Source organism: Oncorhynchus masou, chromosome 2 (genome assembly GCF_036934945.1).
Source record: "Oncorhynchus masou masou isolate Uvic2021 chromosome 2, UVic_Omas_1.1, whole genome shotgun sequence".
Lineage (NCBI taxonomy): Eukaryota > Metazoa > Chordata > Actinopteri > Salmoniformes > Salmonidae > Oncorhynchus > Oncorhynchus masou.
This window is the reverse complement of record NC_088213.1, coordinates 31743064-31759747: the sequence shown is the minus strand read 5'-3', so window position 1 is coordinate 31759747 and position 16684 is coordinate 31743064. Positions and strand designations below refer to the sequence as shown.

At 40.8% G+C, this 16684-nt stretch overlaps 1 protein-coding gene across 1 annotated transcript; it reads left to right on the top strand.

Annotated features, from left to right (window-relative positions):
- Window positions 1-3747: 3747 nt before the first annotated feature.
- Window positions 3748-14686, top strand: LOC135558664 (transcription factor E2F4-like). The gene is made up of 10 exons (XM_064992680.1): window positions 3748-3932; window positions 4468-4881; window positions 6769-6878; window positions 6958-7119; window positions 7335-7443; window positions 7538-7799; window positions 7929-8054; window positions 13100-13147; window positions 13340-13384; window positions 13485-14686. Exons 2-10 carry the CDS (start codon window positions 4738-4740, stop codon window positions 13598-13600), a joined length of 1122 nt encoding a protein of 373 aa, XP_064848752.1. The 5' UTR covers window positions 3748-3932; window positions 4468-4737; the 3' UTR covers window positions 13601-14686.
- The last annotated feature ends 1998 nt before the right edge of the window (window positions 14687-16684 follow it).

Sequence of the window (16684 nt, the reverse complement as noted above, 5' to 3'; positions counted from 1 at the left end):
TTATAAGACTGTATGGTATAGGCTATTGCTTAAAACCTCTTAAGGATCGGACCCTTTTTTTCCTCCAATTTTTGCGTAAAATGACATACCCAAATCTAACTGCCTGTAGCTCAGGACCTGAAGCAAGGATATGTACTAACCCCGTAGAGGTTAATTTCTTGTTACAAAAGGAATACGCTACCAGCAACATTGTGACAACCAACCACATTCTGTGTGACATCCAACCCTGCTAATAACTCCATGTTTGAATAAGGAGGATACGAATGGTCCCCATTTCAACCCAAGAACTTGGTCTTTCTATTGATTTGGAAAAGATTATTGTAAGGGATGCCTGAAAATACACACAAAAGTAAAAAGTGTGACAACTTCAACCCCGGTCCCGGTATCCCCTACAGCCTTGATAGTCTGCACTGACTTGTGTTTGAACAAAACTTTTTGATTGGAATAGTTTTCCAAACAACAAATTGTGATAACTGTGCAAGGGGGTGAATCAGGGTGGCACTTTACCAGACTATCAAGTAGGTCCCAACATTAATACGGAATTCAACCATGTTCAAAATGTGTTGAATTGAGAAGATTCATTAAATGTATTGAACTTATTAGAAAATCTATTGACCTACACAAGTTTCTCACAAGATATGGAAATAATGCATCAGTGATTGGTATTTCTAGTAACTTTTTGAAGAAGCAACAGCATGGGAATGCCTGTCTGTGTGGTGCTTGCTTGTCCATCACTTTGTGTAGCCAGTTAGCCAGTTCGCTCGACCTAATTCATGGCTTCCTCGTGCATAAAGGTGGTCAAGGTCAGAATATGGATTATCTGTAGACACACCGGTCTGCCACACCTTAATTTATTAGATCTCCACCTTGAAAGAAAAGCGGGGGTGAACAGTATGCTATTTTCATGTTTAAGTTCAAGGTCAGAATATGCATATGGAGAAAAGTGCATAAAAATAAATAACATTCAATTTATGGCTTAACTCAAGCCGGGATCAGGCCTTAGGTGCGCAATTAAAGGAATCTACACTAAAAAGGAATCTACACAAAAAAAATATATATATATTTTCCTTTTGATTTGATTGATGCATTGACATGGACTCAGAACATCCAATGTTGATGTTTCTCTATAAATAATTGGAATTTTGAGAGTAAATAACTGAATCTGAAACTAGAAAAAATAAAACAGAGAAACTCAATTTGGGAAAATCTAAACGGAATTGGGGAAAGGGTATGACATATTTAGTATGACAATTGGTGTGTTGTGTTCTTCAGTCTTGGAATATTAGTCACTCATCATCAGCTCCTACAAGATTATAGAAATCATATTCAGTCCTTTAACCCCCTCCCTCATACTCGCACTCAAAATGTTCTCCTTCTTTATATACTGGTTCATTCTTATTTTATTATGAGGAAGAGGCCCTCTCATTGTGTTGTTGTCTCTTTTGGATGGGGATGTGAGGTGGGAAATTCTAGTTTTGGTTTTGGAAGGAGAAGGGGGGCATCTGATTGGGTGTACTCTCCAGATACTCTTGTTTCCCCTTAGTCTCTCATCCTCTGTCCCATAGGGGCCAAATGCTCTGTGGGTTGTCCTGGGCACCGTTAGCCTTTTGTCTGTCAAACAATGCCCCCCCCCCCCCAACAGTGCAGGGACAGCACAGCGGCCTGGGCTTTCATGTTGTTCATTGTGCATTCATAGCATACGGCTGTCCCTGACCCCCAATGCACCCATTTCCACACAACTAATGCATCAGGGTTGTCTCTCCAATGTGACCCTCAGACCAGGGTTTAAATCATTTCGACCTTGGCTTGATCCAATACTCTGACCGTAACTGGTCCATGTTATGTGAAAACGTGGGTTCAATTCCTGCGAAGATCACATAATTTAAAAAAATGTAAATTATGCACACTGTCATACATGTTGCTCTGGATAAAAATAATCTGTTAAGTGGCGTGTAGTAAACTGAACTAAATAGTACCACAGTATTTTATTGTGCTGCCCCTGCATCTTGAAGCATTGCTACATTTTGGCCTCCATGCTGAACTGGGGTGAGAGGGATGCTACCCCAATTGACTGTCCTACTCCAGTCTTCTCTGTCTGGGCTGGGCCGCCTGGGAAGGCTTCTTTGTGGGTTTATAACCACTGTAGACAGAAATAGGTCAGGCTGTAATTTTGAAGGGAGATGACCCATTTGGCCCCTCCCCACCTTGTGCCCCTTTGTGTTTAACCATCACACCTTTAGCCTCTGATCCAGTGGTAGGATGCAGAAGTAAAGCACACACATGCACACGCACACTTACACACACAAAAATACACATTTTAAATACTTTATTTGAATCCACAAAATACATTACAATCCAAAGGCCACACTGTCAGTTAAAGAACAAGGCCAAGACTGTTACACTCACACACACACATGCACGCACACACACACACACACACACACACACACACACACACACACACACACACACACACACACACACACACACACACGCACACACGCACACACACACACACACACACACACACACACACACACACACACACACACACACACACACACACACACACACACACATAAAATCCTAATCCTAAAGCTAACCCCTATGCCTAAAATAGGCTTTTTCCTCATAGGGACCTGGAAAATATCCGTACGAGGGAGAATTTTCCTTGTTTTACTGTCCTTGTGGGGACTTTTGGAGATTTCTGGTATCCATGATTTCTGGTCATTTCAATCTTACGCTTGGGTACTTTCTAAAAACACTGCACTTCAGGAGAAGTGACTTTTTGTAGAATGTATGGAGAACATTTTCGCTAACCCTAACCCTTTTCCTGACGTTAACCTAATTCTCCTAAACTTCTACATTAATTCTCCTAACCTGTTACAGAAAAGTCGTATCTGTATCGAAGTGGCATGTTTTTAGGGAATCTACTTACACATGAGTGACTCATAGAGGGTAGGGGCTTTGCAGAGTAGTGGAAAATAGTCCTTGACTTGTCAAAATTACTTCTGCTAATAAACTTTTTTGTGGGCGTATGGTTTATTATTTATTGTTCATTCTCTATATTGTTCCAAAAATGTGAATGTCATCTTGACATTGTTCTGAAAGACATTCTAATACCGTGTTTTATTTAAGACACTGGGTCAATATACACTGAGTGTAAAAAACTCCTCCCCATTGGGACATGGACTCCACCAGGTATCGAATGTTGACTCCAATGCTTCCCACAGTTGTGTTAAGTTGGCTGCATGTGTTTTGGGTGGTGGACAATTCTTGATACACACAGGAAACTGTTGAGCGTGAAAAACCCAGCAGGGTTACAGTTCTTGACACAAACCGGTGTGCCTGGCATCTACTACCATAACCTGTTCAAAGGCACTTAAATATTTTGTCCTGCCCATTCACCCTCTGAATGGCACACATACACAATCCATGTCTCAATTGTCTCAGGGCTTTAAAAAAACTTACTTAACCGTCATTTACACTGATTGAAGTGAATTTAACAAGTGACATCAATAAGAGATCATAGCGTTCATCTGGATTCACCTGGTCAGTCTATGTCATGGAAAGAGTATTTGTCCTGCATGTTTTGTACACTCAGTGTATATTACAATATCGTTTCATTTTGCGCTGTATCGTGATACTCTTCTATATGTGACGCTCCCTAGCGCTAACGTGATTTCATTGGCTATCTCCTGCGTCGCTCCATGCCCTGTTCGCTGTCAAGTTCGCTGTAAGCGAGATATTCGTGAACAGGAAGAAAAACGCATTGGTTCTATTGAATGAAAGATGCAGTAGGAGGGAGTTTTTAAACTGCCTTTCGAATATTAGTTAAGTAAATGCCTTGAGTGATTGCTTGCTTACAATATATCGATGAAACAAACTCAATTTGAATAGTATTCCAACGCTGCTTTGAGGACAACTCATTGGTAAGTACATACGACCATTCATCAGGACACTCGTGACAGGAGACAGCTAGGTACTGTACTGTAGCTAGCTAACGTTATCTAGTCTATTGCTAATCGGGTGAGTTAGTTATCTTGCCACCTAAGTGGACGTTTAGTTAACGAGAGCCAGTTAGCCACTAGCCATCGTTGTTTTAGTTTTAGTTTTAGTTATATGCATGTACCTATTGTACATGTACCTAATGTACACTACCTAGCTAGCTACCTTGTTGTGCTAACTACTGTAGTTAGCTAACGTAATTATGGTTGGCCAAAGTTGCCAAGCCAATCCAGTGGCGGAGGTCTAATCGAAACCGGCATTTACTGCTAACTTGTTATTTTGCACTCATACACAATCTGATCAAATCAAATTGGAGTAGGGACTCTAAAATATATAACTAATATATAACTAGTTACTCCACTGTAGCTTCGTCTCCGTATGCAATGCATACAGCAGGTTATGGTACAGTGAGTAGTTGTGTTTTTCGTTTAACTTTACCGTGGTGTCCTCACTTTGCAGACGCTCCCTACGCTTGAAACCATCCCAGCTTTCAGCCCGCCTCCAACGGCTGGAGCACAGGGTCTCATTGCTGGGTGGCTGCTTACTGTGTTTTTGCTCACGGGGAGACGAACTGGACCGACCACTGACCCGGTGTCGGCACAGCGTTTCTAGGGTTGCAACTATCCCTGCGGTTGCACTGGACTAGGACGGTCGAGGGCATAGGCCCAGTGCTTTACAGCATTTAGGGAAACCTCCCATTCACTATATCATAACTGATTCAGACTGGTTATGGAGCTGGAGGTGAGCCGAACCGAGCTGGAAGGTTCCGACGCTCCCCAGTCTCAGAGACACGAGAGGAGCCTCGGACTTCTCACCACGAAGTTCGTCACTTTGCTGCAGGAAGCGGAGGACGGGGTGCTCGATCTTAAAGTAGTGAGTGATGGGCTGCATCTCTTTTGACTGTCTGACTGTAAGAATTGTTAGCTATGGTTTGTTTATGTTTTAGTATAATCGCAGTCTCCAATTGTATAACCTATATAAGTCTAAGCACTGCCATGTTTGATTGATATTGATTGCTACATTGTGTTGTGACAGATGTGCAACATATTCCGAGGAGATGCATGTGGAATATGACATGCACACAGACACCCACACCAGGGTTTCCATTAGAAAAATGTGTCCGGGAAGATCTTAATTACAATCTAGTAGGTGTTGACTAGCACTGTCATGCTTAAAGGGATACTTCGGGATTATGACAATGAGGCCCTTTATCTACTTCCCCGAGTCAGATGAACTCGTGGATAACATTTGTATGTCACTGTGTCCAGTATGAAGGAAGTTGGATGTAGTTTTGCGGGCCAATGTTAACTCGTCTTAGCGCAATGACTGGAAGTCTATGGTATCTGTTATCAACTTCCTTAACTGCAAGCAGAGACATTAAAATGGTATCCACGGGTTCAACTGACTCTGGGGAAGTAGATAAAGGGCCTCAGTTCTGGATTTTGGCAATATCTCAATAAATGGCAAATGCAAGGCATGCTTCAATTATCAGTTGAGAAATAAAGCAATAGTAGGTATTTTTAATCATGACCATCAAAACCTTTTTTAACATGGGATTGCATTTGGAATTGTTGCGCAATGAGCTGAGGATCTGCAGCAGCTGGTCTAGCGCTGTCTGACAAGTAATATGCTCTGTATGCTGTGCACGTGTAATAAATAAAATGCATGTCGACTAACGAAAATACATACGCCCCAATTTAATTACACAACATTTTGTAAATTGAAGCCGCACTATGCAGAAATCAATCCCCCGTTTCCTGGTTGCATAAACTGAAATTAGGCAAACAATTAGAATTTATGTGACAAAACAAGCAAGTACCATGTGGGGAATCATTCTGCCATCTAAACAGCTATGATATATATATATATATTTTCCATAATGAAAAATATTGTATTTTCAGCTGTTTGAAGCTGGTGTACAAAACTGAAAGTAAAATATGCAAAAACGAAATTTAGGAACAATAAGCATAGAAATAGAACTGATCTACCGCATCTTAAACTTGCTTTCAACAATGACCGATCTGTAACTCACATTTCTATGTGGATTTGGTCGTGTTGCCCAAAAGTTACACTTTGCAGCTTTAGCCTATAGACGGATAAGCATGACAGTCAAATGTATTTCCATCAACTGATATTTCCATCAATGAATAAAAATTATTATTTGTAATGGGATTGTTTTTTTTTCTCAGGGTCAAATTGACCAGCAACATTTTTTTTATTGGCCAAAAGCCAGCAATTACACATGCCCTGTGATGTGATGATTTATACTCTGAAATAAAATAGAAGCTTAAACTCTAATATAAAACTAAGTGTAAAACTGTTATATTATCTAGGTTAATGTCAGTAAGGAGTTTGAGGAATAAAAGAGGGTAAAACACAGAAAGAGTGTGTGTGTAAAAGAGACAATCCGTGTCTCATCGCTCAGTGGGTGGCTGTGTCACGGTCTGTCATTATTGTCCGCATTGTTTAGTCCCCCCTCTGATAGGCTCATGGGGTTGTGACCTCTCCTATTATTGGCTACCAGGGCTATGACCCATCCAGTGATTGGTTGACAGGCCCCTGTCTCACAGGCTCTGAACTTTGTGATTTGTTATTTAACCCCACTCTGGATATGCATTTCCCTCTAAGGAAAATAGCCTTGGTAGGGACATTTGAGTGCTTGCATTCTAAAATCATTCATTAAGATATTTTGCTTCTGATGAAAGAGGGTGTACTTTGACAGTTGTGTTGTGAGTAATGTCGTTTGTTCTGCTCTTGTAGGCAGCAGACACCCTGGCCGTCAGACAGAAGAGGCGCATCTATGACATCACCAATGTACTGGAGGGCATCGGCCTGATCGAGAAGAAATCCAAGAATAGTATTCAGTGGAAGTGAGTGTACGTTCGCGCGCTTGTATGTATAGGTATGCACACAGTATGTGCTTACATTTCTGTACATTATCTGTCTAAGGGGAGTTGGGCCAGGCTGTAACTCAAGGGAGATTGGTGACAGGCTGATTGACCTGAAGTCGGAGCTTGAAGATCTGGATATGAGGGAAAGTGAGCTGGACCAGCAGAGGGTGTGGGTCCAACAAAGCATCAAGAACGTGACCGAGGACACACACAATAGTCCATATCCTTACTGTGTACCCACATACTCATACCTACACCAACATCTAAATTGTTACCCCCAACCTAACCTTAGATAGGTGTCCACACCAGTAGAAAAGTATAGAAAAAGAGCTGCAGCTCTGTCTTGTCTGTACAATAGCAGAGGATACACTTGCCAGCATTAACACTGTTATAATACTCTGTTAAGGTGTGTGTCTGACCTTAACTCTGACCAACTTTGGCCTATGTTAATCATGAGGACATCTGCAACTGCTTCAAAGGTGATACCCTCTTGGCGGTGCGTGCTCCCTCTGGTACGCAGCTGGAGGTGCCCATACCTGAAGCTGTAAGTTCGATTTGTTTCTGTCCCCTCCCAGTCAGTCCGTCAGTCTTCTCAGGGTGAAAAGTAAGTGTGTGTGTGTGTTTGTCTCCACCTTTAGGTTCAAAATGGTCAGAGGACGTATCAGATCCATCTGAAGAGCGCTGCTGGGCCCATTGATGTTCTGCTCATCAACAAGGACCCAGTTAACTCAACCCCCGTGGTGCTGCCAGTCCCGCCCCCTGAGGAAATGCTGCAGAACACCAAGTCTGCTGCAGCCTCTGCAGACACAACCATTAACACACCCACTCACACATTTGTCAAGACCACCCAGAGTCTGGCCACCGGCAAGCCTAAAGCACATACAGCAGCTAAGCCATCAGGTGACCTCACTGTTATATCTCTCATGGTCTATGAAAGTGTTTTGTCTGTTAAACTCTCAATACAATATCATTGAATTGTCCCATGTTTACATCTGTATTCATATCTATTTCTCTATCCGTACCTACCAGACACCTCCAGCACTGAAAAACCTGCTCAGCAACCACCATCATTGGACACTCGATCCCTCCAGTCTTCTGCTTCATTGGACAAGAACTTGACTGTCTTTGAACCAATCAAATCCGATTCATCTGACTGTGAGTTAGAATTCAATTTGATATGAATATGACTTAAGTTTTTATGCATGCTGGCTTTCCCCTGCACCTCCCTCTGTGCAACTTCATGATCAAACAATTAGCTTAGAATGCCGTTAGATAATTTATCTCTAAGTTTTAGGTTGTTTTTGAATAACCTTAAAACATGATAGGCCTAAGGTAATAATGAGAGGTAGAACAAACAAGAACAAGATAGAAAAATCTAATGAGTAGTTTGAACAAACATTACAGTTGAACAAAGCTTAGTCTATTATAAAATAATGCATGCAACCCTCCCTATTTCTGTTGTGAACTAAATGGCTAAAAGCCAAATCCCACTAATTAAAATAGCCTATCAAAAGCATGAAGTTAAAATTATGAATACAATTAACCAAATAGGCTATTCTAATGAAGTGTTTAAAGTCCTAAAGTTGCAGCCTTCAAATGCGAACATCTGTGAAAGGCAGTCTATAGGAGAGTCTATCACAGCTTTATTTTAAATAACAAATGTTACATGCAACAAGAAGTCAAATTGAGGAAACAATATCAAGATGGAAAAATGTAATGAAGTCAAAAGAACTTACAGCCTATCAAAGCTTATGAAAAAAATTGTGTAGAGTAGGTCAATTTCCATAGCCTATAATTAGCAATGTAGTCTACAACCTACCTATACAACATATAGAAAGAAACCTAGGCCTAATAAAGGAGGACGATTAGGCAAAACAAATGTGACACATTTAATAATTATCCAGTTATGGGGACAGCGGAGTTGCATGCTCTGCAGCTGAGCCGTTGATAATTTACAACCCATCACATGACACACAGCCAGCGAGGATCCTTGACTGTCCCTTGCACTTTGGCACATTACATTTTACATTTAAGTCATTTAGCAGACGCTCTTATCCAGAGCGACTTACAAATTGGTGAATTCACCTTCTGACATCCAGTGGAACAGCCACTTTACAATAGTGCATCTAAATCATTTAAGGGGGGGTGAGAAGGATTACTTTATCCTATCCTAGGTATTCCTTGAAGAGGTGGGGTTTCAGGTGTCTCCGGAAGGTGGTGATTGACTCCGCTGTCCTGGCGTCGTGAGGGAGTTTGTTCCACCATTGGGGGGCCAGAGCAGCGAACAGTTTTGACTGGGCTGAGCGGGAACTGTACTTCCTCAGTGGTAGGGAGGCGAGCAGGCCAGAGGTGGATGAACGCAGTGCTCTTGTTTGGGTGTAGGGCCTGATCAGAGCCTGGAGGTACTGGGGTGCCGTTCCCCTCACAGCTCCGTAGGCAAGCACCATGGTCTTGTAGCGGATGCGAGCTTCAACTGGACACAGACTAAGGCTGAGCGATATCAAATTAAATTTTGCACGATATTTCAAATGCCTGTATCGCAGAATATTTTTTGGGAGTGTGTATGTTCGCTTGTTCTCATGTCTTTTTGGACCCGTCTCCTTCACTCCTTCTGTCCTGTGTGCACCTTCCCATTTACACCAGAGATCTATATATAATGACAAGATTCTCATGTCTCTGCCCTAACAATGGGAGTTGTTGTCCCAAAGGTGGGAAGGCATGCGACAAGTTTACGTCCAAAATAAGCCCGTAGAAACGCATTGGGCTTATTTTGGACAGAGTTTTGCGAGAGCAACATTTGTCAAACCTCTCACTTCGCCTCTTCCTCTCTATTTACACACACACACACACCAAGCCCCTCCCCCTGCCACTCAGAACATCAAAGATAAGAGATCACTTCTTCCTCTCTGACAAACCGGTTTCAACTTGTTATTTTAATTTTGATCCAACAGAATGGGTCATATGGACACAAACACATTGAGACATTATTTTACTGTAATAGAGGAAGTTAACCTTTCTAAATGATACCTTTTTATCTCTCAACTCCTCAAGTTGTGCACAGAGCGAACAGTACTAAAACAGGATTTTCAATGAACATTGGTTCTGAAAAATGAATGCTCTGTTTGCCTTGCACGCATTGCGGTACCACGTACAGCTAGCAGCATTTTAGTCAAAGATTGTTATGCTAGCTGTCTAATTTGTTTGAGACCTGTGTTAATGTTCTATAATGCCTGCTACAAGAAGTTAGTCATTATTAGTGAATGTGCATTATACATGGTTCTGGTTAAATTAGTACAAAAAGGCAATTTTCATAGACTGACTTGAAAGCCAGATCAGTGATTGTTGCAAAAAAAACAGGTTAAATTATTTAGATTAAGTTAATATTGGGTTTTATGGTTGTAGAAGGTGTATTTTTAGACTAGGTGTAATTTCACAAGCCCTGAATCCATTTGAATTATTGCTGAGTTGTTGAAATGCAGTGTATTTGCCCTTTAATTGTACAACAAAGCTTATTTAGTGAAAACATCAACAACAACAAAAATCAAGAAATATATATTGTGAATCGCCCATAGGTTTGAAAGAATCGGGAGATGATTTTTAGGCCATGTCGCCCCCTGACCTAAACACACCTCTTTCAAAGTAGCCACACTTTGCCTTGACAGCTTTGCATACCCTTGGCATTATCTCAACCAGCTTCATTAGGCAGTCATCTGGAATGCATTTCAATTAACAGGTCTGCCTTCTTAAAACTGAATTTGTGGAATTTCATTCATTCCTTCCTAATGCTTTTGATCCAATCAGTTGTTGTGACAAGTTAGGCGTATACAGAAGATAGCACTATTTGGTAAAAGACCAAGTCCATATTATGGCAAGAAACGATAGTCCATCATTACTTTAAGACATAGTCAGTCAATCCGGAAAATGTCATAAACTTTATTCAAGTGCAATCGCAAAAACCATCAAGCGCTATGATGAAACTGGCTCTCATGAGGACCGCCAAAGGAAAGGAAGACCCAGAGTTACCTCTGCTGCAAGATGGGCTCCCGAGCGGCGCAGAGTCACTGCATCTCAGTGCTAGAGGTGTCACTACAGACAAATTGGTTCGAATCCAGGCTGTATCACAACCGGTGTGATTGGTAGTCCCATAGGGTGGCACACAATTGGCCCAGCATCGTCCGGATTTGGCCAGTGTAGACTGTCATTGTAAATAAGAATTTGTTGTTAAGTAACTTGCTTATTTAAATAAAGGTTAAATAACTCTTATGAACTTATCTTTTGTTTTAACTGCACCTCAGATTGCATCCCAAATAAATGCTTTGCAGAGTTCAAGTAACAGACACATCTCTACATCAACTGTTCAGAGGAGAATGTGTGAATCAGGCCTTCATGGTCGAATTGCTGCAAAGAAACCTCTACTAAAGGACACCAACAAGAGGAATAGATTTGCTTGGGCCAAGAAACACGAGCAATGGACATTAGACCTGTGGAAATATGTCCTTTGGTATGATGAGTCCAAATTTGAGATTCTTGGTTCTTACTGTGTCTTTGTGAGATGCAGAGTAGGTGAATGGATGATCTCCACATTTGTGTGGTTCCCAAAGCATGGAGGAGGTGGTGCGGGGGTGTTTGCTGGTGACACTGTCAGTGATTTTATTTAGAATTCAAACCACACTTAACCAGCATGGTGTTAGAGTTGCATAAATTCGAATCTGGTATCAGGATAAATATAACAATGAGTCGCCGATTGTATACTATGTATTTTTTTATTAGCTAAGTAATAAATGGCAAATGCAACTTTCGTATATACGGGCTCACTGTAATACCACGCAGGGCAGAACAGAGAACTGACAGGATGTATGTAAACAGTGTTCTTATACTGGATAGACATAGTTCCAACCTAACACAGTAGAGGCTGGGCGTGGTTTAAACTTGCTCAGCCTATCGCAGGCGCTCAGGCGGGTACCCGCTTCTTGGAGTCCTCCCTCCGTCGATGTATAGATTCTTACTGTTCTGGTATCACCCCCTAGTTATAACAGTTGCTCAGTTCCTGCTATTGTGTTGTTCAGTATTTTTCCATCTCAGTTAAACCTCGTGATGACCACCCCTCCCTATCACAACTTTGTAAGATACAGCAAGTCACACCATGTGCTCAACATTGTTACATACAAACACAAGGACAAAGCATCTGCTGGGCTGTTATTTACAGTTTTGCAACATGCAGGTCACACCATGTTACTCAGTTCTTGTCTCACACACACACAAACAGGCAAGTAGATGTAGCAAGCAGTTGTTTACTCTCATGATGATGCTCCAGTGCACAAATGCAGATGCCTCACACAACCAACATCAGATAATATTTAATCATATATATATGGTAATGGCTATAATGTAAAATATAGAATCCCGCAATGGCTACCACAGCATTCTGCAGCCAAACGCCATCCCATCTGGTTTGGGCTTAGTCCCACTATCATTTGTTGTTCAACAAGACAACGACCCAACACACCTCCAGGCTGTGTAAGGGCTATTTGACCAAGAAGGAGACTGATGAGTGCTGCATCAGATGACCCGGCCTCCATAATCACCCAAACTCAACCCAATTGAGATGGTTTGGGATGAGTTGGACTGCAGACTGAAGGAAAAGCAGCCAACAAGTGCTCAGCATATGTGGAAACTCCTTCAAGACTGTTGGGAAAGAGAGAATGCTAAGAGTGTGCAAAGCTGTCATTAAGGCAAAGGGTGGCTACTTTGAAGAATCTAAAATATATTTTGATTTGTTTTAACACTTTTTTTGGTTACTACATGATTCCATATGTGTCATTTCATAGTTTGTCTTCACTTTTATTCTACAATGTAGAAAATAGTAAAAAAAAAAATATATATATATATATATATGGACTGGTACTCTGCGTACATTGTTTATCTGTTTAGTAAGCACACACTTCCGACCACAGTGTTTTTTTTTGTTTTTTTTACATTAAGACCCTGGCTATCCCCAATGCACTGTAACACAGGAAGCATCTGTGTGGCAACATGATGTACAATGCCTGCCTGCTATAGAAGTGTGTGTGTGTGCAAGCTGTTTTATTTTTGGTTGTTTAATTAATGTACACAGGAAAACGGTGTGTAACTTGGCTCTACTTTATAAAAACAACCTCTAATGTACTTGTATGGTGTCTATTGTGCCTTGTGTTTTTCAGTGCTGGATTTCCCCAAATACTTTTCTGACATGTTTGACCCCGCTAAAGGTACTGTGTTTGACCCCGTGTGCATGTGTATCATGTCTTTAAACTTTATTTAAATATATCCGAACAGACCCTTGAACTTAATTTCCTGAAATAAAACGCACCATAAACTGTGACTTTGTGTACAGCAGACACTCTCTCACCTCTGTGTGTGTGTGTGTGTGTGTGTGTGTGTGTGTGTGTGTGTGTGTGTAGAGATGGTGAGTGCAGATCTACTAGAGGAACTTATGGCTTCAGAAGGTAAGAGTCTAAAATGGATTATGTTATAAACACCTTTTACTTTGACTAGATGATTCCAGTTATTCATGTTTATATCCCACTTTCTCTCTCTCTCTACCAGTGTTCTCTCCACTCCTCCGCCTTTCTCCTCCCCCGGGTGACCATGACTACTTCTATAACCTGGATGAGAGCGAGGGCCTCTGTGACCTCTTCGATGTCTCCATCCTCAACCTTTGACCTATGAACCCTGCCACAAGGCTCACATGTCGAGACCCTTTTTTAAAGAAAGCCAAGAACACTTTTTTAAACACTTGTTTGAGTACTAACAAACAGGTCTATTTTTGGAGTCTTGTAATATAAGCTGAATTGATGAACAAACAGTTTTTGATACTTTTCATACTCATACCTTCATACTTTATTTTTGTTGCGTCCCCTTTGTTGATGTTTGAACAGGGAGATGATGCAACTTACCTTGGAGAGCAGCCCTCCCCTACAGGAATTATAAGCTTTAATGATGTCATGGAATATATTTTTTGATCTGTGCTACTGAAGTAACAGTGGATGTGTTTTTAAAAGTTGAGTTGTGCTCCATTTGGACCGAGTAAATATGGATTGGGTTGAGGTAAAGATAGCAACCCATTAATTTCCTCAAGGCAAAATCAACCACTACACCTAGGTACTTATGTACATCTGAAACGGTTGGATAGTAAGCAATATAGTGAAAATTCCATCTAGTCTTTTAGAGGGCTAGGTAGAGCTATTCCCATATTGCAGACATATTTGATCCTTTCAGATCTACATGGTGACTAAGGGTAGGGAGGGATAGATGCTGTGAGGAGCTGCATTGTTTGTATTCTACTGTCAATGAGCAGTGAGGAGTGCAGCTACTCCATTACCCACATAGTGGTGCTAGAGTCACTGCAGGAAGAGAAAATCAGCTCCCTCACCTGCTGCAACCTAGTCTCCTATGAGTCAGGCACACAAGACCAGCCACAACACTGACAACATGTAAATCCATTCAACACTTTTACCAGTCCTAATCTTTTGACACTATTGATGAGGCTTACAGTTCTCTTCAGTTGCTGGTGCATTTTATATCTTGTCTGTTTCTCCCTCAGTGTGTGCATGTGGAGCACATTTTTTGGGGTGTAATTTTCAACTGAATTCTATTGTAAAATGCTCTTTATTTTGGTGTATTTTTCTAGTGAACTGACCGTCAAGGACAGTACATACATATTTTTTCTGTCTCTGTTTTTTTTTACATCCAGATTATGATGATACTATGATATGTGTTTGTTCAGCAGTAAATATTTTTCAAATTTAGTGTCAAATCTGCTGTTTCATTTGTGTTGTTTGGTTTTATTGCATATTTATGTTTGTAACCTGCTCATGTTCTGACGAGTTAAGTTCACATCGTGGCAAACTGGAACCAGAAATGGGCGTGGGAATACACTGACTGTATATTTTTGGTCAGTGTCTGTGAAATGGGATGGCAGCAAATAAGCATCATTATTGTGGGCGATAAATAGAGAGGCTGAACTATTCTGCAGGTGATATATTGGTTGTATACATAAATGTGTTTTAACTTTTATATTATCAGGCATATACTAATTGTAATCCCCCTATCTCTACAATGTATAAGTTGCAGATTGACACTCACACACCCGTCTTTGTTATCATATGTGCAAACAACCTCAGCGTGTAGCCACAAATCCACTGAGTAAACCTGCCTATGTTTTTATAGGCTAAGTGAGGCTCAGAGGATATTTGTTTTAAAAATGGGAAGTCACTCCTGATTACCTGTATGAATGAAAAATGATATATGAAAACTTTTTTCAATTTTGTATTTTTTTGCATCACACAACACACACTTTTGTCTACTTAGTTGACACCATGAGGAGCATAATATTATGGTATGTTTCTGGCAAGTGGTCAGTAGCTTCCAAACAGGCAGAGGCAATTTAGATTGAGTCAAGGATACAACCTTGGAGTTCAGTGGTATAAAAATTATTTAAAGTAGAATTTAAGTTGTTTTTTTGACAACTTTTACTTCACTACATTCCTAAAGAAAATTTTACTTTTGGTCCATGCATTTTCCCTGACACCCAAAAGTACTCATTACATTGTGAATGCTTAGCAGGACAGAAAAATTGTCAAATTTTGATACTTAAGTATATTTTAGCAATTACATTTACTTTTGATACTTAAGTATATTTAAAACTAAATACTTTCACACCTTTACTCAAGTAGTATTTTACTGGATCATTCACTTTTACTTGAGTCATTTTCTATTAAGGTATCTTTACTTTTACTCAAGAATGACAATAGGGTACTTTTTCTACCACTGTTGGGAGTTCAATCTTTCAATTAATTCATGACCCACTCAATTCTCCGAGTTGTAAGTGACTGCTTGCTAAATTCTTTAGGGCTATCTGACTGAAGGTGACAGACTGGCATTTGAGCTTGGCTGAAGCAGTGTAACTAAAGTAGCGGAGCTGTTTCACAATTTAAGAAATTAAACAAGTGTTTTTGGCCACCTGCCAATCATGACGTAGTGGTAGTGGTGGTACAGAGAGTAGTGTATATGGCCCAGTACATCACTGGGGCCGAGCTCCCTGCCAGGCCCTAAAAATTGTCAAAGACTCCAGCCACCCAAGTCACAGACTGTTATCTCTGCTACCACACGGCAAGCAGTACCGGATCACAAAGTCTGAGACCAAAAGGCTCCTGAACAGCTTCTACCCCCAAGCCATGAGACTGCTGAACAGTTCATCAAATGGCTACCCGGACTATTTACATTCACCCCCTGATTTTTACACTGACTATCTTTCACTGACTCTATCCACACTCCTACTCTACTCACACACTCTCACATACTACACTTACATTCCAACACACACACATGAATATTGACTCCACACACATGCTCACACAGACAAACTTTCACACTCTTTCACATACCCTGTTGCTACTCTGTTTATTAATCTGTCCTGATTGCCTAGTCACTTTAAACCCAACCCAACCCACATGTACATAATACATAAATTACCTCAAGTACCTCGTACCCCTGCACATTGAATCGGTACCGGTACTCCTTACACAGTATTTAGCCTCGTTATTGTTATTTTATTGCATTACTATTAACTTTTTTTATTTTGTAATTTTTCTTCCTTGTAATTAAGAGTTTCACGGTAAAGTCTACACCTGTTGTATTCGGCGAATGTGACAAATAACGTTTCATTTGATTTGTATGAAAGATAAGAGTCACTCTGCACACTGTTCAGTCCGCTCTACATACAAGTAGGTTGAGCTGGAGAAATT